Source organism: Nanorana parkeri, unplaced genomic scaffold (assembly GCF_000935625.1).
Source record: "Nanorana parkeri isolate BGI_ZX_2015 unplaced genomic scaffold, ASM93562v1 scaffold296, whole genome shotgun sequence".
Taxonomy (NCBI): domain Eukaryota; kingdom Metazoa; phylum Chordata; class Amphibia; order Anura; family Dicroglossidae; genus Nanorana; species Nanorana parkeri.
Window position 1 is genome coordinate 251,377 of NW_017306564.1, and position 24,632 is coordinate 276,008.

The 24,632-nt window shown below is 40.5% G+C and overlaps 1 protein-coding gene across 2 annotated transcripts in view; it reads right to left on the minus strand.

Annotated features, from left to right (window-relative positions):
- AFDN (afadin, adherens junction formation factor) overlaps positions 1 to 24,632 on the minus strand; it is a 253,318-nt gene that overhangs the window by 20,929 nt on the left and 207,757 nt on the right. Inside the window, exon 31 of one of the 2 annotated variants that reach the window (XM_018557709.1) lies at positions 15,291 to 15,326. The exons of the other annotated variant lie outside the window; for it this stretch is intronic. Within the exon in view, the coding sequence (XP_018413211.1) occupies positions 15,291 to 15,326 (36 nt within the window). The remainder of the gene's footprint in view (positions 1 to 15,290; positions 15,327 to 24,632) is intronic. 2 annotated transcript variants of the gene reach the window in all.

The window sequence follows — 24,632 nt, forward strand, 5'->3', positions numbered from 1 at the left end:
AGTTTGTAAATGAATGAGAAGCCTCTGTACTGAGTGCTTCCCATTCATTGTGTGCTGGGGCTGCAGAAAAAGAAATTGAGGACTTATGTCCTCAATTTCTTTTTCTATTTCAAAAGGGAAGTTCAGGGGTCTATTTAGACCCCAGATATTTCGCCGCAGCCCCCCAACAGTAAAAAAAAAATTTAATTAAAAATTTAAAAATAGAAAATGTAAAAAAAAATTATGTAAAAAATAAATAGAAAATGTAAAATAAAAAAATGTGTACAAAAATAATAAAAAAAGCACAACCCCTCCCTCCTCCCACATAACATACACATATTGAGGTGTACGCCATGCACATGCGCTGCAGTGCGTTGTTAGAACGCATCGCAGTGCATGATTTTTTTAATGTATTTTTTTCTTTTAAAAAAAATTTAATTAACTGTGGCAGCGCATTGTGATCTTTGTGTTGCAATAAATATACGCTTGTATCATTTTATCACAACACAAACACCAACACAGCGTGAAAACTATTTTTTAACATAAGTCGCTTATTTACAGTTTTGCGTACCGTAATTTTTTTTACCTTTTCGCAAAAAGGCGCAATTTCAAATTTGCAAATATTTGTTATTAACTCAATACCGTTTTATCTTTTAGATTTAGTCAGAAATTTTTTTTGTGCGCTGATACTGATTTTAGGGTGTTTTATCAATTGAATTGTGTATTTTTATCGGTTTAATATTTGAGAAACATTTGCGCAATTATCGCAGGGCCTACAAATTTAGTATCACCATCTTTTTATTCTACCGGGCCTGCGCTTTCAGAAAATATATGGTTTGGGGGGTCTTTTACAAACACTGGCAACCCAGCAGTTGAAAATCAAATCAATAGGAAAAAATTGCAAAAAATGCAAAAATGGCTTGGCCAGCTGATTTCAAAAATGTTCCGGAGGGCTTGGCAGCGAAAGGGTTAACATAAAACATTCTTTTTCTAAACTTTAAAGTGTGAGATCATTTCCCATTGTCCTTGAGCTTAGCTTCATATTGAAAACCCTTCCCTCCTGAACCTTATTCACAAACTTGATGTATTTAACCACTTCAAGACCTAAATTCAACACCTCCTTCCTGTCCAGGCCATCTTTCAGTTTAATGTAAAGAGGTGCAGAATTAGGGAGCCGAGGGTGTTAATATACAGGTTAGAGCAGAGAGAACAAAGTGGACATACAGAGGAGAGGGGGGTGAAATGCTTAAAAATGAATCACAACCGTCACAGCACTGCCTCATTCACCAAGTGCACAGATCCGTGCGGCGTGGACGGCCGTATCGGGCCCTTCCCGGGAAGGACAGGTGCTGCATGTGATTGTACGCAGCAGCCTGTTCATCATGTGAGGACGCGGCCGTACGCTCACCCGAGCCGCACATTCGTGCGGGTGTGCAGCTCGGGTGAGCGTATGGCTGTGTCCTCCCATAGAGAAGAACAGGCTGCTATGTACAAGCACACACACAGCACCTGTCCTTCCCGGGAAAGGCCAGGTACGGCCATGCACCTGTATGGCCCGACTGTACGCTCTGTGAATGAGGCCTTAATCTTAAAAATGCATTCAAGTCCCTTAACTATTAACAAAAATGTAGCATGTCTATCACTGTAGATTTTCAAATCATCTCTGAATTTTTGCTGACACCGTCCTTCCTTCTGGAGGGTGGCTACTTTTGTTACCCATGGTCACTGAGTGTGTTGTAAAGTAGCCCCATAGTCTGTGTTGTAAAGTAGCCACCGCTCCAAGCTTGCTCACGTGATGGACTACAATCTCGCGTTTAGTTAGCTACCTAGTCATCATGAATTCAGACATGCTGAGTGATGGACAAATAACCAACATTTTTGTCAGTAGTTAAGGTACTTGAGTACATTTATATGATTTAATTTCCTGAGTTTAGTGTCATTTAAGCAATGCTTCATTCCTCCTGAAAAAGGATTAAATCCAATTACCTAGTGTATAACATGCCATGGAGTAAAACAAAAAGTGTGAAGAGATAAATGCTTATTCTACAAAGATATTCTAAACTTGCCTGGACAGAACTGTTGGCACCCCTAGAAAACATTTATAATTGGATCATAGTGAAATTTCAAACTGTTTTTCGTTAATTAGCATCAGTCAGCCTATTTATCCTTTTCCCTGTTGCCATATGGAACATGGCTGTAATAACAGTGGGACACTCCATTTTAATATTTTATTTAAATTAAAAAAGAAGTTCAAGTACAAAATGCAGTTCAACCATAACAATATAGTAAGTTACATTACCAAATAGAACAAGAGAGCATATAGATAAGGCAAAAAATGCATTGTGTGGAGTGACGCTAGTGGAAGTACAAATGACACCATGTCAGGCGAGACTGAGAGCAGATACTTAGTGCCCAAGAAGGGTCCGAGGAACTGAAATGGAGAAAGCTCCAGGTGTCTGCAAGAGCAGTGGGGCTCTCTAAGCAGATGGCTTACATGATAAAGCCGAATGTCTTGAACTGATTCAGGCAGGACCGGCATGGCAGGTGGTGGCTGAGAGGGGAGGGAGACCAGCGAACAGCCATTCGCTGACCTCCTCCTTGCTGAATGAGCCGAGAAGTAACAATTTCCAGTTTGAGTTTTCAATCTCTTACTGCCTTGGCTGGGGATGAAGCTGATCAAGCACAGTCTGCGCTTGATCAGCTTCAATGAAGTGCAAAGATGACATTAGAGGTAACATAAATGTAAAATACACCCACCAAAACTCTTTAAAGTCCCCCACCCTTGTGTACATGCACATACTAACAAAAATATGTCAGGTGCGTCTACATACAAAAACAATTAGGGATGCACCAATACAATCGGCCGAAAAATGGCACTTTTGGCACAATGCCGAAAGAGCCATGTTTCGGCCGATACATCGGCGCATCCCTGGTTTCTTTCCTCCCCGCTAGGCACTGCTCTGCGTTCCAGCGGGGAGAAAAAAAAATGACAGCCGGCCTAGTGCTGCAGGACGAGAACGCTGTGAGCGGCCGGCGTCTCTCCTCCCACACCGCTCAGCCGCCTATCACAGTCCGGCAGAGCAGTGTGGGGGCGGCTGTCACAGCGTGTCAAAGAGAAAAGCAAGGTACACACACTCAGGTACACACACACACTGTGTGTAAATCATTGAGGATATGGTATGTTAACTATATCCTCAATTATGAATGAATGGGAGTGATCTACATCACCCCATTCATTCATAATTGTAGTTATAGTAAACAAACAATATTCTCATGTTATCAATGAACAGGAACACTCAGAGGATTCCTGTTCATTGATAACAGGGGACACAGAAAAAGAGATTGAGGACTGTGTTCTCAATCTCTTTTTCTATTTTAAAAAGGGAAATATCAGGGGTCTGTTTAGACCCCTAATATTTCTCCAAAGCCCCTAAAAGTAAAGTAAAAAATAAAAATATTTAATAAAAAATGAATAAATAAAAATTAAAAAGTTTATAAAAATAAAATATTTAATTTTTTTTAAAAAATAAAAAAACATTTTCGTTATCGGTTTCAGCCTGACTTTTTTTATTTCGGTTTTAAAATTTCCATTTCGGTGCACCTCTAAAAACAATGATTGAAGAACACAAGTTAGGTTTCAACGCGTACACTGGACCATCTCCAGGTAGACTGATGCTCCAGTGACTACAGCTCTAAATATATTTGAGCATTTTAAAAGGTCCAAGGGAATTTATCCGCAAGCAGAAAATCAACCACAGACTGAACAGAAGGACAGGGCAAATGGTAGACAAACAACCAAGGAAAACTTTCAAAGAGATACAAGCTGAACTCTAAGGTCAAGGTACATCAGTGTCTGATGCACCATTTATTGCTATTTGAGCAACAGTGGGCTCAAAATAAGAAAAGATGACCCAGGAGAACACAACTACTGAAACAAAACATAAGAAAGGCAGATTAGATTGAGCTAAAATGCCCATTGACAAGCCACAATGCTACTGGGATAATGTTCTTTGGACAGAAGACAAAAGTGGTGGTTTTTTACAAGTTACATTAGCTATATGTTCACAGGCAAAGATATAAAGTCTTTAAAGAAAACCGCTGAACCTACTGTGAAACAGGTAGGAGGCCTGGTTATGTTTTGGGGATGCTCTGCTACATCTGGTATGGGGGGAAGAGGAAGAGGAGGAGAGAAAGGAGAGCGAGAGAGAGCGAGAGAGAAAGAAAGAAAGGGCAAGAGCGAGCGTGAGAGCTCATATGCAGTTCAGTTTTGGGCAACAGTACACAAAAGATGTTGGGGAACTGGAGTGCAGGGAAGGGCAACTAAACTGATTAGGAATGGAGGACCTCAGCCATGATTAAAGGGAGTAGCTAAAACTGAATATGTTCTCACTTTAGAAGATGCGAATGAGAGGGGATATGATCATCATCTGACATTTGATCTGCATGACACCAGTTACCTTAACAAAAAAAACACAACTTTAAATCACACATGTTCCTATTTCACCCCTAATTAACCCTTATCAGTCCTAATTAAATATTTTTTTTCTTTCTCAGAGTTGCAAAAAAACATTTTTTCCCCCTTAACTTTTTCATGCCTTGAACCAGAAACATTATTTAGGTGTCATTTTTTAATGGGCCAAATAATAAAATGTGTACTTTTATTTATAGTAAAATGATTTGTTTGTTATTTAAACATTGGTCAAAATAGAAAAATGCATTTTTATTTTTGTCTAATTCTGGATATTATGTCTGCATGAATTACCAGTAGCAAAAAATGTGAGTGTTGATTGCTAAAAGGGACCACATGTATAGTATCGCAGTGACATTTATTGAAACTATTTGCTTGACTGTTACAGCTGAAGGCAGACTACGGTGATCCTTTCTACAACTATTTGCTTGATTGAAAAAGCTGCATTGGGAGCTTGGCTTTATCTGGATCATTATATGCTGAAGTTATGCTATACCAATTTGGAAGCAATATAAATGTAGATTTGATTCAATAATTGAGGTAAAAATTAAATGGACCTTTACCCCCTTTGACAAAAAAAAAATTAAAAATCACATCAGCTTACAGCTTTGCATGCTGATATGAAATCATCTTACATTCATTAGCTAAACATATTTTTATTTTACTTTTCCACTTCCTGCTACACTTTGGCCACAAATTATGTCATTGTGCCCAAGCACTGCATCCTAGGAAGGTTACATCAGCAGTGCATTACTAGAACATTGTATCTGTGATCTCATGAGATCTCAGTGAAAGGTATTTTCCTCCCCTGAGATGTGCATGGTCACATGTCCTGGTCACATGTGCCAGAGTTACAGGAAGTAAAGAGATATAGTAACATTTCCTTAGTTAAAATTGCCACTGCAGACAACTAGGGGAGAAAGGAAAAATAAAAAGGTATGCAAAAAAATAAAAAGCCTGCAATTATCTAGAAGTATCTGCTTGTAGATTGTCATTACTAAACATTTCTAAAGGTGCCGTTGTTGGTTTTTTTGAACACATGAGTTCCACTTTAAGGCATCTGTTTATAAAACATTTGCATAACTATTAATCCAGCAAAAACTGCATGAACATTCGTTCTGTGCAAATCAAGCATTTGCTCATTAGTTTTAGGGATTTTTTTAATTTTATTATTAGTATATGGTTTTAGCCTATTTTTTTGTAAAATGTATTTAGGGTATTGTTTTAGGCTATTTTTGGTCAACTGTCCAAGATGGGAATGCTTATCTTGGGAGATCCACTAACTTCCTGTTGCATCTAAGGGAATGGAAAGTTCCCCCATAGCAAAAAAAAACTTACTCAAGACTAACAGGGTTATTCACTAAAGGGTGAAGAGTTTGGAGAAGGCAGGAGAAGTGAGCAATCTAGGCCAAAAAAGTAGATTTGCAAAAATACTCCAATTCAGCTAACTTTCCAGTTCAGCTATGTTGTCCTAGATTGGTCACTTCTCCTGCCTTCTCCAAACTCTTCACCCTTTTGTGATTAACCCTGTCAGTTAGTATATATTTGCTGAAAGCCAAGACCCTGTAAAATAAAATAGTGGCAGTTGCAAAATTTTATGTTGCACGATATTAGCACAACTTATTATCAAACCCAGAAATTTAGTGAAAAATGCACTTAAGTTAAATTTAGTGCCTCAAAACACAATAAAATACCTCTTTGTTTAAAATCAAATATAAAAGATGGTTACAATGAGTAAATAGATACCCAACATGCCCAAATTAAAAATGGTGTGCGTCCGTGAAATGGCAACAAAATTCAGTACCCCACAAAGCCAATTGACGACATTTTAAAAGGTCCTACAGGTAATCAGTTTTGAGATATGCACAAATATTGGCCCTAGAATTATTGCTCTCACTCCAGCATGTGCATCGGTATCCAACATGTATATCACGATCGTCATTTTCATACGTAGGCACATCCCAAAACGTGTTGACATTATGACGTGTGTGCTCACGGAGGCCTTTAAACATTTAAAAAAAATATTTTTACATTTATTTCATTTGATACTATTTAAAAAAAACTGTTATTCTTATATATATATATATATTTTTTTTTAAACTTTAATTGCTATCACAAAGGGGGGCTTACAAGCCCCCCATGTGATAGAATGGTGAAGACAGGTACTCTTTAAGGTGATGCTGGGGATCCAAAAGACCCCTAGTATTACCTTTACACTTTAAATAAGCTATTGAAGTGCAGATCACTTCAGAAGCCTGACAGCTATAGGACCGAAAGTGATGCAATATGCGTTGCTCCCGATCCCATAGTGCGGGGAGGAAATCGGTGAACGTCAACCTCTTCTCAGATTCCCACGGACACCCAAGAAGCCAGTCCCAGACCCATAGGAGGGGCAGCCCGTTTACTTACATAGTTACATAGTATTTGGGGTTGAATAAAGACATACGTCCATCAAGTCCAACCCATGTAGGTCCACGCATCATCTCATTCTTAGGGATACTGGTATCCCTGGATATTACGGTCCTGTCAAGAAATTGTCCAAACCTTTCTTGAACAAATCTACACTCTTGGCTGAAATCACTGCCGATGGCAGTGAGTTCCAGACCTTAACCGCTCTTACTGTAAAGAACCCTCTGTGCTGGAACTTTTTCTCCACCAACTTTAGGTGGTGGCCTCTAGTCTTTTTAATGGAGTTAATCTCAAACAGTTTGTTGCCAATGTTGCTGTCACCATTGAACATCTTGTACATGAAAATCATATCCCCCCTTAATCTCCTTAATTCCAGCGTAAACATGTTTAAGGTCAGAAGCCTGGTCTCATAGCTCTGGTCCTCCATTCCCCTAATTAGTTTTGTTGCATTCCGCTGGACTCTCTACAGTTCAAGGACATCCCTTCTCAGTACCGGCGACCAAAACTGGACCGCATACTCCAGATGTGGCCGAACCAACGATCTATATAGAGGCACAATTATAGACTTGTCCCTGCAATACATCCCCTTCTTAATACAGGACAAGACACTGCTAGCTTTGTTTCCCGCAGCTTGGCACTGCAAGCTACCAGTATGTGGTCTACAATGACCCCCAAATATTTTTGTATTTCTGACTTCCCTAGCGGCATACCCATGATTGTATAGCCTATTTGTTTATTTTTATGTCCAAAGTACATTACTTTGCATTTATCGACATTAAACCTCATCTGTCATAGTATTCCCCACTCCCCTATTTTATCCAGGTCCTCCTGCAAGGGAAACACGCTTTCTATAATTTTGTCACTAATTTTGTCCCCTGGCCAATCTTTTACACTCACCTCGAACTAACACCTGAACAGGAGAGCTTACCTCAGAAGTCAACCCCATAGCAGAAGCAGTCAGTTTTATACTGACCTCAACAAACTACCTTTATGGCACTTGCATCAGCAAGATATGGAGTACACGAAGGCAATTCGACTTTATCTTGCCTGATCCTCCCTTACCTTGATTTCAGGTTAAGATTTTGAAAGTCTGATGGCCCCGTTCTTGGGGAGGAGTTTGGCACAGCCGTGGCTAGCATGTAGCTGAACAAGGCTCCTGGCCAGGATGGTTTTCCACTTGCATATCACAAAACCTTCTTGAAAACGCTCGCCCATCATTTTCTGGAATCCTTCAATGCAAGTACAAATGGGCACCCCCAACCTCCTTCTGATGCACTACATTCCCATAACACAGTAATACCCAAAAAGAGGAAAAAACCTGACTGTGCATTGATTATAGCCCCATGTTTTTGTTTAACTGCGACATCAAAATCTTTGCAAAGATCCTTGCAAACAGGGATAATGCATCTGGATGAAACAGTCAGAACCCTGGACCTTGTTGCCTTTGCCAATGCGGTGAGGACTTTACACTCCACAGACATGAAGAAAGTCAATTGACAGTTCCTAGACATGACTTTAGTATATTGGTTCCTTCCGCCCCCCCATGCAGGCAAGGATCAAAGCACTTTATTCATCCCCAGAGGTGACTGTTAAAAAAAGAGTCATCTATTAATCATAAAGCTGACTTGCACTCATTTATTCTGGCCACTACTGGTTATGAAATGCCAAGCTGAAGGTCCCTATCCCCAAACAGGTTTATATAATTAGATTCTATGACCCATCGATTCCCCCGAGTCTCTCCATTCCGCTTCGTATATATGGTTATACACATAACTTACTGGCTCTACCTGGCTAACTCCATGAATCCCTCCTTCCGATCCCAGTATAGATTTAGACCCACTAATAGACCTCCCTCATTTTCCACCCTTTTCCCGTCACCAATTACCCTAGCAATTCCCTGCTACACTGTGAGAACATGTATAAAAGTATAGTCCCGCAGTTAATGCTCTGGTTCTTTAAAACTTTAATAGAATTCAGGTTTGAGCTTTTAGTCTTTGCTGTATTAACAGTACGTCTCTTTTTTTAAGCCTTGAATATTTGACACTTTTATTTTTATTTTGTTTGATGCATTTGACTTAGAGGCGCTATCTGTGCCTAATCTGGTAGTCCTCTTTCAGTCTATGTATGGGAGGATGGCTTTATTACTGTGGATACCTTCCTCCTTAAGCTGTGTATCAATGGGATTGCCCAAGGCTGTCCACTCACACCATTTATCTTTATCCTTACATTGGAGCCCTTTCTCCGGATGATAAATGCGAACCCCAATAGCCATGGTCTGACCATTCGCTCCTCAGTACACAAAGTGAAAGCTAATGCAGCTTATGCTATTCTATGCGACACAATAGAGAATTTACTAATCTTTTGTCCAATTACAAAATTAAGTAGCAAAAATCAGAAGCATTGAATATCACTTTGTCACCACGGATTGTTCATGATCTGGGGCATTCCTTCCCATCTAAATGGTCCTGGACTTCCATTAAGTATATTGGTGTGCACATCCCAGCAAACCTAGGGAATGTTGAGGAGCTGAACTTCACTCCGTTCCTACTGAAACTTAAGCAGGGCTTGGTTTCCTGACAAAAGTTTGGTAGGTGCAATGCCTTTAAAAATGAACGTTTTACCACAACTTTTGTATTTACTACAAACACTCCCCATTTTAATACCTCAGAGCTTTTTAAAGCGCATACATTTTGAATTTCAAAGATTCAGCTGGGATGGAGGGGTGTCACAGATCGCTTTAGATACCTTAGTACAGGGGGTGCCCTCAATTTTATGTGTTAAGATCTACTTTTCAAATGATGAGCTCAATGAGATCTACCAACAAAAAAACCCTTTATTTTTAAAAACAAACATTAAAATGTTTACTGGGACTACTCCATGTATCTTTCTATTGAAAAAACCTAATGATTTGAATACAGATGTTCAATGTTATCAGCTAGGCACCCCTGCTGTATAAAATACGTGTTGATATCATGGAACTTCCTAATGTAGACAAAATATTCAAAAATATACAAAATATTCGTGGAATATTTTCTGGACATAGGGGGTCTATACAGGTGGTCAGATCTGTACATGTGGCAGTGGCATGGCAGAATTGTTTGTACAGAAAAGTGACTGAGCAAATACAACTGATCAACGGCAGAGAGCAGTGAACACTATATCTTCATCATCAAGTGGTTGACATTGGTTACTGCCATGATGCCCTGCATTGTCTGTCCTGCAGTGAGTGGCAGTTGCAAGGATGTGTGGTAACTGCAGTACTGTCAGAGATGGTGTAGACGGCCCAGAAATAACAGATTTGAAGAACATTGACTGTTGTCTATGGCATCCGCTGTAAATGTAGAGCTTGGCGTGGCCTGGCCACCATCACTTTCCCTGGGCTCTTCATGACTGTGCTGTTGCCTCCCGGAATGTCTGGGCATCCTTCATACCGAACTCTGTCCACCCAGTCCCATTCAGTCCTGCTTCAGAGCAGAGCGGCAACATATAGGGTGGGATACAAAGTACAGGTGTATTCTAGTCACACCTATGCCATGGGATGGTATGCCCCTCCACGTCTGCAGTGTCCAATACATTTGGCCGCACTAGCACCACGGGAGGGAGTTTGAGACAGCTGACTTGCAAGCGTGATCTACCAGCATTAGCTTTGGAAAAGACTCATAGATCGCGATCGACCTAATGGACACCCCTGCCTTAGTACTACCCGAAGATAAAGGGTAAATTGATGATAAATTTTGGCGGTGTATTGGTTCACCAGGTCACATTTTGCATATATTTTTGGATTGCCTGATGATGGTTAGACTCTTTTGGTTAGCAGTCATCCATATCATTCTAATGGGCATTGACCTTGCCGACAACCCAGTGGCCTGTCTTCTGCACATCACTCCAATTTCCAAATCTCGCTCTTGCAAGTTGTTGACCGTTCCCCTTTTAAATGCAGCTAAAGCCTGTATTTCTGCTCTCTTAAAAGGCTAGACCCCCTATGCTCTCCCAGTGGTTTTCTAGAGTAAATTACACAAAGTTGATGGAAGATCTTACTGCTAGCATTAGAGGTAGATCGGATCTCTTTCACAAAACCTGGTTTTATTGGTTGCAATACAAAGACTACCAAGAATACTCCTTAGCTATGCTGTCTCAAGATGCAGATTCACAAGACTACCAAGTTATTTTTCAATGTCAGATATCTTTTGACGCAGAACCTGCCTCTGCTATCCAAATGTTCCCTCTTGTTTTCTTTGTGATTTCTAACATTTGCTTTTACCTTCTCCCTCTTTTTTTCTCATTCTCTATTCCTTAAACCCCTTTCTTTCTTCTGTTCTATTCCACACCTAAACGTAGCATGAGGATATACAATGGGTTTATTCAATTGGTCAAAGAGATAGCAGTTCTGGTGCAGGATTGTTGTAGTAGCAGTCATGATCTTACATTGGTCTCATAGATTCATTGTTTATATATTTTAAAGGCGATCTGAAATGTTTAACTGCTGTCAATGTTTGATTTTGTCTTGCGCAATATTAGATTTGCATTTTTTTTTACTGTGCGCCAATGGTTATGTATGAGGCTTTTTGGAAGGATGTCTACCTCCTAGGTCGAGTTATATTCTTTCTGAATTGTACATACTTTGAGCTTCATGGACAAAAAAAAAAAAAAAGATGATTTAAATGCTCCTGCAATCAGACATATAGCGGATCTTACCAGCTCCCTTAAGGACACTTTGTCCAGGTTAATTTCCACCTGCTATTACTGAATCGATTTTACAGTGACAGAGGAATACAAGAGCATCATGGGATCTTGAGCGGTAACATTTGCTGTCCCTCTACAGCTGTTTTTGTCTTTTGTTTTTTTTTCCTTCTGGTTTTTCTAACCTCTCACTTCCTGCCCTTTTTCCCCCTCATCATCTTTTCCCCTGCCGTACATTTCCCTATCCTTATCTCTTTTCCCTTTCCCAACCCTATAGTCGATCTACATCCTCATATAACATCTCTCATTATTCACATGAGTTCTTTTAATATTTACAGTTATACAGGTGTTAAAGGAGCCCTGTTGGTACTTTTATAGCACCTTACCCTACTACTTTTTTCGTTATAATCAGGTCTAAAGTACATCAATATGACGCTACCTAAGTACACATGAAACTCGAATAATAAGAATATCGTGCAAAAGTTCATTTATTTCACTAATGCAACTTAAAAGGTGAAACTAATATATGAGATACTCATTACATGCAAAGCAAGATAATTCAAGCCGTGATTTGTCATAATTGTGATGATTATGGCTTACAGCTCATGAAAACCCCAAATCCACAATCTCAGAAAATATTATGCCACCACCGGCCCTGGGAATGGTCACAACTAGGTCTTATTTTCGGGTAAACAGGGTATTAGTTTCACCTTTTAGGTTGCATTAGTGAAATAAATGAACTTTTGCGCGATATTCTAATTATTCGAGTTTCCCCTGTAGTTCTGTCCTTTTTTGTACCAAGTCCCTTTCTCTTGCTCCTTGTGTGAAGGTTCCCTGAATGATCTTTGTGGCTCTTTTTGTGATATAATTTACTTACAATTTGTTAAAGAAATTAAAAATGCTCCTGCACAGAGGGCAGTTATGATAGCATTGTGGGTACATAAGTGCAATGATAACTAAATTAACTTACATTGGATATGAAATATCAGATGAAGAAAAGAATAAAGGAACAGCACAGAAAGGGAAAACTGATAACATCCATTGTGACATCATTTCATGTTTTGAAAGAACAACTGAATCAATACTTGAGTGCTCATAAGGATAATACAGATTTGCAAGTAACCCATAGCATTAATTATACAGCTATAAGGGGGGGGAAAAACATTTTTAAAAATATATGTTTTCTATTTACTTGGATAAAGTGCATTTTATTATTGTGCAAACACAGCAAGTGGAGCTTTTGGCTCCTACACACATTTATCTCAATCCATTCATAGCTTCATGAGCTTGCAATTTACCAAAAAGGTGTATTAGAAAGAGCAATGGCTCCTTCCGGAGGGTTAGTGGCTTATCAAATGGTTTAGTGGAAGGTTTCACTCCGACAAACAGAGGCCTAAAGCAGGGAAAGCTTGCTGTGCGCGTGTTTTTTTTTTTTTTTATTTTGCCCACAGTGAATAAATAAAATGTACCTTAAATAATTAGTTTTCTTTTGCAAAGCCTGACCTGGGTATTCTAAATATGAGAGTGATTTGTATACTTTATTATTATCCTCATAAATAGCTAAAGGTCCAAATCAACATGTCTTATTGATTTTGAAGCCTTTTGGATGAAAACCCTAGATGAAGGCTTTAAAGGCTTGCCAAGTGCAGCAAAGTTTTAAATCTCCAGTCTCATTATTATAAAAGTATATTTTGAGTTTGTCTTGTATTTTTAATTTCTATATTTAATATTTACTACCCAGATCCATCATCTCCACGTGGCCTGAGACCTCATCCTATTAAATCATAGTATTCCAAAAAAAACACAAGTGGTAGTGATGGGGTTTTAAGAGGCGTCAGACTTTCATTACAATTTCATAAAAATCCATAGATTACAATAAAATCATAGATGCTTGATTATTTCCCCAGTTCTTGCCTGATTATCAGATTTGTACATCTTGAAAATGGATTTGCAATTGATCCCCAGGTTTTAGATTCTTGCTTCAATTTCGCTTAAGAAGCACATGAGCGAAACGCACTGGAAACTTATGAATCACTGAATCATTATTATTGGAAAGAATATAATAAGATAAGATGAAAAACATATATGGACAATTGTAATCATGTATACTATGTACAAATGTGATAATCAGGCAAGAAATGAGGAAATAATCATGCTTCTATGATTTTAATGTAATCTATGGATTTTTATGAAATTTGATAATAAATTTATATGAAATTGTAATGAAAGTCTGACGCCTATTAAAACCCATTACTACTTCTTGTCTTTTTTTTTTTGAATACTTGTATTTCTAATTTAATTTCCTAGTTTAGTAGTGAATTTATTCAACCTTCATCGTTAAATGTCCTCAAAAGAGCTAGAAAAAAAAAATACGAGGCATCGGGTCTGTGCCCAGACAGGTAGCAAAAAATAGGGTAGCAAAAAATATAAAACTTCTCAAGATCTGATTTCCAATTTTGGACATGAAGTTAGAATTAATTGGTAGCTGTTTAGAAACAATCAAATTCTCATTGTAATATGTAAAATATATAAACACAATGTAATCCATAATAAAATGTTTTATATTACAGCAGGTAGGTGAAGAAAATAGTACATAAATGGTAATCATTTGCATGTGTTAGGGGATCATTAGTATGCACAGTGGCCAGGTGATTGGTTAGATGTGCAAAGACACTGGAAGGAAAAAGGAAATATACCGTAAAAAAAATGCAAGGAATGAGACAAGGAGGTACAATTGCCAAGCTTTTTCTGATCCTGATTTGACTGTTACACAATACTACTACTTTAATTTATGAGGAATGCTAATATTCCTAGCAATATATAGTAGCCAGGCAATTGTTCTCAACATCTGGAGGGTCACAAAATGCCCAGCAAAGGACCTCATTTTCTCAGCTATCATTCCCATTGCTAGATGCAAACCAACTCTATGTAAATTTGTATACAGTATTTGCTTTATAAAGCCTGGCTTACTTAAAAGTATCAATTCTGTCACTAATTACCCTTGAGGAATTTTATCAATCATTTAATTATCCACCGTTTAAACTAAGTTCCTTTGGACAAGGTTCTAATTGCTTATATCACTTAATCAGTAGGTTATAATATTATTAAAGCCCTTATGTTCTTACTTTGTATCGTCCAACAGAAGATGTTGCTTCTATCAAAAATAATCACACTGAAGAACTAGATGTTTTATTAACACTTGTAAATATACTTCGACAGTGAAATTAATTTCTGTCCACAGTTTAAGGGCAAGAACTGTACTTTTTGTTACTGTACAAAATAATAAAGCCACTGGCTTTTCATGATCAGTCCCAAATACCAAAAGGCCGTGGCTTGAACATAAAACACAGTGTAAGCATAAAACAAAAGTATTTAAAACAGGGATTGGCAACCTTTGGCAATCAAGCTGCTGCTGACCAACAGTGGGTCAAAGAAAAGAAAAGAAATCAGAGAATTCGCTTCAGGCACAGCCGAGTACAAGAAGTTGCCCATCCCTGACATAGACATGTCTACAAGAACAAACAGATAAATAGATGAAAGAACAAAATGGCATTAAGATACTAGAGATACTACTTCCAGGCAAGGCATGCTACAAAAACAGAAGAATAATATCTTCCAAAAACAGGACAATAAAAGACAAAAGCAAAGACAGCACAGCTAATAATACAAAAAAAAAGTGTGACATTACAGAAGAGAAAAGGGGGGAAGAAAGACAGCTAGATGATTGAAAAGCGAAAGAAAATACAGAACATACCAAATCTAGAACAGAGATTGCTGGCATAGCAGTCTGCTGCAGATAGCAAAGAGGAGAGGGGGGGAAAAAAAAAAAGATGCTAAGTGGAAAAAAAACATTAAACTAGTATTTTCAATAAGCAATGTCTCTGATGCTCCAGCCATTTGAATTCCCATGCACCTAAGAAGTAAAAGAAATAAAACTGCAGCACAATGCACAAAAGAAATGCATAAGGTAAAAGGAGGAAAGCAAAAGCATGTAAATAAACTGTGAAGAGAACTTATTTATATTAGAAAACAATCCACACACAGCAATTTTTTTCCAGCACATGAATAAATTAATATCATTACTGCAATTCTGTAGCCTTAAGTATATGCAAAAAGTAACTATTCAAAAGTGACACTAAACTCAGGAGTTAAATCTCAAAACTGCATTCAAGTACTTAAACTATTAATTTTTTTTAGCTCATCTGTGCATCACTCAGCTGTACATCCTTAAACCTAGGGATGCAGCTAACGATTATATTCATAATCGATTAGTTAGCCGATTATTAAGTTCGATTAATCGGTTAATCAGATAATAAAACAATAAAAAAAAAGGCTCCAGTGATGGACTACTAGTTTCTATTGAGATTATAGTCCATCACAGGAGCAAGCATGGCGCAGTGGAAGTAAAAAAGAGTGTGGTGTGCAATATAGTACATTATACAGCGGCGCAGTGCAGAATACCCGCAGCTATAGAGGAATGTAGCAATAGTACATTATACTATAATGTACTATTGCTGGGATTTGTAGTCCTCTGTAGCTGGGGTTATTCTGCAGTGCGCTGTATAATGATTATACGGCGAAATGCAGAATACCAGCAGCTATAGAGGAACACCAAATCCCAGCAATAATACAGGCTGTTTAATATATTATTGTTGGGATTTGATGTTCCTCTATAGCTGCTGGTCTTCTCCATCCTTCTGCATAATGTATTATTGCTGGGCTTTGTTGTTCCTCTATAGCTGCTGGTCTTCTCCATCCTTCTGCATAATGTATTATTGCTGGGCTTTGTTGTTCCTCTATAGCTGCTGGTATTCTGCATTTCGCCGTATAATCATTATACAGCGCAATGGAGAATACCACCAGCTATAGAGGACTACAAATCCCAGCAATAATACAGGCTGTTTAATATATTATTGTTGGGATTTGATGTTCCTCTATAGCTGCTGGTGTTCTGCAGTGTGTCACTGTATTATACAATGCAGAACACCATGCACAATACAATGCAATGCAGAAAACCAATGTATAATACACCGGCACACTGCTGAACATTAGCAGCTATAGGAGGTACAACAAATCCCAGCAATAATACATTATACAGGCTGTTTAATGTATTATTGCTGGGGTTTGGTGTTCCTTTATAGCTGCTAATGTTCTGCAGTGATGGACTACAATCTCTAATACAAATTAATAAACTACACGTGAGATTGCAGTCCATCACGGGAGCAAGCTTGGAGCGGTGGCTACTTTACAGCACAACACAGGGACCATGGGGAACAAAAGTAGCTACCCTTCAGATGGAAGGACAGTGTCGGCACAAATTCAGAGATGGTTTGAGGATCCACAGCTTGAGTGATATACAAATAAGATACATTTTTGTTAAGTTTTTCTTAAAATTTAATCTATTTTATTTTGTAACATTCTCCAGTTTACATCATGATTCTATAAACACATTATACATAAACATTCATATACATCATCACCGTAATTTCATATCTTATGCAAAGACTATCCTACATTTATACACATCTCTTTTATCCTCCTCTTTAAAACCACTATCCTCCCTCGCACTATCTCCCCCCTCCCTGGTCCAGAGAAAAAAAAAAACACCATATATATATGGCTTGCATATTTAAACTTTAAATCTAGATCGCTATGAAATATATATAAGCTTCTATCTCTAATGAACTTGAGAAGTCTCTCCATGGCTTCCACCTCTCCTCAAACTGGGTGAGTCTATTATGTAAGCATGCTATAAGCTCCTCTATTCACATTATAGAATTTAGTTTACTAACCCACTCACGTATCTGAGGAGCTTTGGATGACCTCCGATGCCGAGGTATTATTGCCCTGGCTGCTTCGAGTATGGGACATACTAACCCCCTTTTTAAACCCTTTACAGGACCATTTTTGTTAATAGTTAGGGTACTTGAATGCATTTTTATGATTTAACTCCTGAGTTTAGTGTCACTTTACTGTTTGGTATAGTGGGAAAATTAAAAACAAAAACAAAAAAAAACTGACAGGATTTTATTGCTGTCTGGGGCTCAAAATAAACAAAAAAAAATAGGATTTTTGTACTCACCGTAAAATCCTTTTCTCTCCGTTCATTGAAGGACACAGGCAACAGATCGTAGATCCTGAATGGTAGGGTAATATCGCCACCTGCAGGAGAAGGACGCTAGGCACAAAACTAAAGACCAATTACAGCCTAGGGGCGGCCCCTGCCGGTGGCCAAACCCCCCACCTGCTGACAAGTCTCCAGTTTAGTAACAAGCAGTTAGGAGTGTACACCCCATAAAGAGGGCGGGGCCTGTGTCCTTCAATGAACGGAGAGAAAAGGATTTTACGGTGAGTACAAAAATCCTATTTTCTCTCCCGTTCATTGAAGGACACAGGCAACAGATCGTAGATCCTGAATGGTAGGGACGTCACCAAGCAGTAACACACTGAGGGATGGGCAACAACAAACAAAACACCCAAAAGACCCCTCAAAGCGCCGCCTGCAACACTTTGCGCCCCAAACCAGCATCCGCCGATGCTCACACGTCCACCTTGTAGAACTGAACAAAGGTGTGAACAGAAGACCAAGTAGCGGCCTTACAAACCTGAGAAACAGAGGCCCCGTGGCGGAAAGCCCAGGAAGCCCCAACAGCCCTAGTAAAATGGGCAGTGACAGGAAATGGAGGCTCACGCCCCTTAACGGCGTACGCCTGAGTCACAACAGTACGTATCCACCTAGAGATGGTAGCCGTCGACGCGGCCCGACCCGTACGATGCAAAACCAGCAATGGGGACTGCAGGACAAGGCTGCCAACTCCGACACCCGCCGAACGGAAGAGATGGCCACCAAAAAGGCCACTTTCTGTGACAAAGATACAAACGGAATCTCCCGTAGAGGCTCAAACGGGGATTCCTGCAACACTGAAAGCACGAGATTCAAATCCCACGGAACCAAAGGCGCACGGACAGGGGGAGCAATGCGTGTCACCCCCTGAACAAAGGTGCGAACCAAAGCATTAGACGCCAAACGCCGCTGGAAAAGCACCGCCAAGGCCGAGATTTGGCCCTTCACAGTACTCAAGGCCAGACCCTGAGCCACCCCGCGCTGCAGGAACGCAAGGATTCCGCTGATGAAGAAACGCGGGGACAGGGCCCCAGCCTCACACCAGGCAAAATAGGCCCTCCACGGGCGAAGGTAAATTCTTCTAGAAAACCGCCCTGCGCGCTCTGAGCATAGTGGACATGACCGCATCTGACAACCCCCAGCCACGCCGTCAAAGCCAGCGACTGTAAAGAAGGATGGAACACAGGATCCTGGGACAGAAGATCGGGGCGCAGAGGCAGACGCCACGGGACCCGCATGCAAACCCGAATGGGCGACCACTGGCGAGTCCTCAGTAGCCGGACCTTGGAACGGAGCTTCAGGAGCTTGTCCCGGGGAAGAAAGACCCGGGCCGCGACAGTGTCCAGAACCAAACCCAGATACTCCAGGCATGGTGAAGGCACCAGGCAAGACTTTCGCAAATTCAGAAGCCACCCGAACTCCTCCAAGGACCGCACAGTGATCCCCAGAGCCAAGCAGGTGGGGGGTTTGGCCACCGGCAAGGGCCGCCCCTAGGCTGTAATTGGTCTTTAATTTTGTGCCTAGCGTCCTTCTCCTGCAGGTGGCGATATTACCCCTACCATTCAGGATCTACGATCTGTTGCCGTTCAATGAACGGGAGAGAAAATTGCCTTTAACCTTTTCGAACAACTTTGGTCACAGAGGGCTGACATTTTTAGATTTCCAAACTGTATCAATTATTTTTGTAGTTTTGTTATATACACACACACACACACTATAATGCCTCAAGTATTGGGACACCCCTGCAAATCATTGGATTCAGGTGTTCTGTGAAATCTCCTTGCTACTAAATATTCCACGGTCAACTGATGTGGTATTACAACAAAGTGGAAGCAACTGGGAACAACAGCAACTCAGCCACAAAGTGGTAGGCCACTTAAAATGACAAGAGCAGGGTCAGCGCATGCTGAAGCGCAGTGGGCAGAAGTCGCCAACTGTCTGCAGAGTCAATAGTTAGACCTCCAAACTTTGTGTGGCCTTCAGATTGGTACAACAACAGTGTGTAGAGAGCTTCATGGAATGGGTTCCCATGGCCGAGCAGCTGCATCCAAGCCTTACATCACCACGTGCAATGCAAAGCATCGGATGCAGTGGTGTAGCAAACGCACTCATCAATTTGTCACCAGCTTTATAGCAAGGTGCACATGGAAGGGCTTTATACAGTACAACAGCAAAATGTTTCCTAGCACACTCACCAGCCAGCATGCCAAAAAAAACTTGTCTCACCGCTAAGGTTAAAAACAGAGGTTTAGATACACTTATTCTGCAGAAAATGTGAAAGCCGCACTGCCTCGCCAAGGTACCTCTATATAGTGCGGTCCTAACTCTAAACTATGAGAGTCTCCATCTTGGAGCACTTGTAGCAAAAGATAAAATTGGGTGCAGGTTTGTCAGGAGGAAGCCTAACCTCCCTTGAAGGCACAGGGACGCACAAGGGACTCCGCAGTGCAGCTTTCACATTTTCTGCAGCAGACGTGTTACTAAAAAACGTGTTTTAACCTTAGCGGTGAGACAAGTTTTTTGTATGCTGGCTGGCGAGTGTGCTGGGAAACTTTTTGCTGTTGTACTGTATAAAGCCCTTCCATGTACACCTTGCAGTAAAGCTGGAGACAAATTGAGGAGTCCGTTAACCATTTGTTTTGCTTGACTGATTTGGTGCAGTGACGCATGGGGGGTCTCAGCTGCCGTTGTGATGTGCATAGAACACATTTTTGGGATGAATTAGAGCGCAGACTGCGAGCCCGGACTTCTCGTCCAACATCAGTACCTGACCTCACAAATGCGCTTCTGGAAGAATGGTCAAACATTCCCACAGACACACTCCTAAACCTTGTGGACAGCCTTCCCAGAAGAGTTGAAGCTGTTATGGCTGCAAAGGGTGGGCAGACTCAATATTGAACCCTACAGACTAAGACTGAGATGCCATTAATTCCACTTTGTTATAATACCCCTTACAGTTGACCGTGGAATATTTAGTAGCAAGGAAATTTCACGGAACACCTGAATCCAATGATTTGGAGGGGTGTCCCAATAGTTTTGGTAATATAGTGTGTATATACAGTATCTCGCAGGAGTACACCCCTCACATTTTTGTAAATATTTCATTATATCATTCGTAGGGAATCAGTTTCAAAGGCAGGGCCAAACTCACAAGTATCAAACAAAAGTCACAGCTTTAGTCCCAGTGACCGGTATCAAACAAAAGGTAACAGCATCTTGCCATAACAGAAAGGAAAATAAAGTTCTTCTCCACTGAGCCTTACTGTGTCCTTTATCCAGCAAAGTCCTTGGGTAAAGGCCAGCATGTCCTCTGCAAACAAAGTCCTTAGTTCAGAGGTAAGTGTGTCCTGTATAAAGCTGGCCACAGACCTTACAACCATCGCAAGACTTTAGTCTTGCGATGGTTGTAAGGTAATTTAAAAAAACGTACGATCTGCCCACCTTGGACAGGCAGATCGTACTTGTGATAATCGCAAGCCCACCCCACTGAGGGACGGGCTTCCGATGACCGCAATGCTGAACGGGCAGTGTGCGCTTGCGCACACAGGCCCGTGTGGCATTTATCTTACAAACATGCCACACACACCCGCCGACCTAGGGAGAAACCCTCAAAATGTGGACCACGGAATTGTAAAGTAATGTAAAGTAGTGATTGTACAGCTTGTATATCAGTGTTATTTTGAGTGGACAGCAAATGTACACTGATATACAAGCGGTACACTCACTACTTCACATTGTAGCAAAGTGTCATCACATGAAGTTATATAATAAAATATTTACAAAAATGTGAGGGGTGTACTCACTTCTGTGAGAGTGTGTGTGTGTTACACACACATATATACACACACCGACAATTTACTAGTGTCCTTACTAGGTGCATTTAACCACTTGGAAGACCAGGGTGTTAAACCCCCTTCCTGGCCAGGCCATTTTTCAGTATTCAGCCCTGCAGTACTTTGACTGGCGTCTAATCTGTCATGCAACGTTGCACTCAAACAAATTTTATACAAATTTTATACAATTTTTTGGGGACAGATAGCTTTCTTATGGTGGTATTTAAATCACCACTGGGGTTTTTATTTTTTTTACTATATAACAAAAAAAAAGTACCCTACCTTTTGAAAAAAAAACCCGTTTCCATATGAAACATTTATTATAACCCAAATTTGTTGGTAAAACATAAAATACGGGGTCACGTTGGGTAAATAGACACCAAACATGTCAAGCCTTAAAATTGCACGCACCCGCGAAATCGCAGAAAACGACCACACCCAAAATTGGCCATAGGCGATGCTTTAAACGCTTTTACCGCTCATCAGTTTAACGTTATCAGTAATTATTGCCCCTAAAATTATTGCTCTCCGACGTTCACTGCGATATGCATCATCATGTGTGCCATAATGGGCTCAAACATCGTTTTTGCACACCCGACGCTTTAAGCTTCTTTATTTTTCTTATGCTTTAATTTTTTTTAACTTTTTTTTTCTCACACTTAACTTTATTGCTCTCACATATCATGTGATAGCCAAGTCAAATAACAGGTCCTATTTATGGAGAAAACAGGGGTTTCCAAGACCCCTGATGTCACCTAGGGTCCCCCAGAGAAGCTGATGAAGCAGAGATCTGCTTCATCAGCTTCTCTCCGGCCTCTGTAACGGAGAGTGACAGGAATGCACATCACTTCCTGCATTCAGGGACAGGAGAGGAGATCAAAGGGAGATCATGCACTGATAGCGGCGGCGATGGAGGTACGGTGGGGGTGCACACACCCGCAGCTAGTACAAGCGATCAGGACGCCTGATCAATTGAATGTAAACAGCCATTGCTGTTTACATTGCTAACAGTTTCCCCACTTGTGTGTGTGCTGAGCGCCGCACCCGAGCGGGGGGAGGGGCAGGACGTCTTAAGACGCCCTCCTGCTCCTATAAGGAGGAAGAGGCATGGACGGGAGGTGGTTAAAGAGTAAAAATAACCAATGAAACCGCAGTGTGTGTGTGGCCTGTTAAAGCATTCAGTTATCAGGAAATTGTGTAGTTTAACTTTCCCACTATAAAAAAACCCTTAAATTTCCCATAACAGAAGACACTGTGAAGATAAGGAGATGTAGAAGCCTGGAAAATGTTAAATTATATTCGAATTTACAAAGAAAATTCGGCATCAAAGGAATTATAACAAACCCAAAGATCCCAGACTTTGATAAGCAAGATAGTAATCTATCCAGTGTTTTTTCATCTCTCCAACTTTATCTAAACAAATCGAAGCTAGTAAATTAACATAATAGCACAGGGTCATAGTCATACAGCTGTTCTACTGGAAGCATAAAGTTAGGCTTCAACTATGTTCAAGACATCCCAGTCTAGTGATGCATGCATAATTTCTAGGCACCTACCCAACCTAGTCTATGGGGGAAAAACCCCCAAACATTTTTATACTCAAACTATTTCTTCTAATTTATTGAGGGACTCAGGATTCAGTGACATCTGGGTTATATTGCCATCTAGAGTAGGTGTAGATTACTGGCAAACAAAAAATAGTGACCGGCCAGGTAAAGGCAATTAAAACAGAGAGGAGGGACCTGTGTACCTCAATGAACTTGCACAAAGCTGGCATTAGAAGAGGCCTGAACTTCCACCTAGTAAAACATGATCTTTTTAGAACATGAGCTTGAATGATGATTTGTCTGAGTCACTGAGAAATGGTGAATGAGAAGCTGGTTCCCCTCTATAGAGACCAACAGGGATGACAAAAGGCAGTCTTTTTGAAGAAGGCAGTGGCTGCAAGGTAGTCATGCACAGCTCAAACTACATCCAGTCCATTAAGGAAAATCTCCTAATGTACTTTGGCTGGACAAAGGGATGGGAACACAATTTACTAGATAAGGTGAAAGGCTGAGACTACGTTGGGAAGGAAGAAGGCTTCTGGTCTTAGCACCACCTTGTCCAAGACCAGAAAGGGCTCATTACATGACAAAGCCGCCAGTTTAGATGTACGCCTTGCAGAGGCGATGGAAACAAGGAAAACAACCTTGTGAGTGAGCGTGGAAAGGAAAAAATTTAAAATCACAGGAAGAAACAGGAGGGTGCACTGGACTGCCACATGAGAAACACCATGTCTTAATGAAAAAACAGGTGGCTAAAGCTGGCCATACACCTTACAATTATCTGCAGATTTTCTGTGGTCAGAAAAGGTGCAACAGATTCCTCCATCTACACTTAACTGTGGATGGAGTAATCTCCACCTGGGCCAATCTGTTGCACTTTTTCCATCTGACCACAGAAAATCTGCAGATAATTGTAAGGTGTATGGGCACCTTAACAGTCTTTGGAGCAACACTGCAAGCACTGAGATGTAATCCTTAATAGTATTTAGGGCCAATTGTTGATCTAGGTCTGTTTTAGAAAAGGATTCATACCACAAAGTATTTTCAGTGATGAAAGTTTCTGTACTTGCAAGTGTGGTATGCCTTTATGTGGTACATCTTGCAGGAAGTGGACTTCCTGGCTTTAAACAACGTTGGGATCACCAAATTGGAATGGCCCCTGTCCCTTAAGACCTGGGCTTCAACAGCCATGACAATAGAGCCAGCAACTGTGAAGCAAGATTGTAAATCTGTCTTTGGGACAGAAAATCCTGTCGATCTGGAAGAGCTCATGTGTTGTCTGCCAGGAGCACAATAAGGTTAGAATACCCCATTCACGTGGGCCAGTTTGGAGTTAGGAGTATCACTGGAAAAACCTTGATCTCAATCAACGAAGTAGGTTTAAGGGAAGCAAAGTTGTAAATCAGGCTGTACTCATTCCACTGAGCCAAAAAAAGCATCTATTACTAGAAATATTTTCGACCAGCTTTTTGTGAAGTCAGTAAATCAGGAAGCTACACATCCACTGTGTCCTCCACAGGTGCAAGAACACTTCCATGTGTAAGAAACACTCTCCCATATCCAAGCGCTGCCAGCTGCAGTAGTCTGCCTGC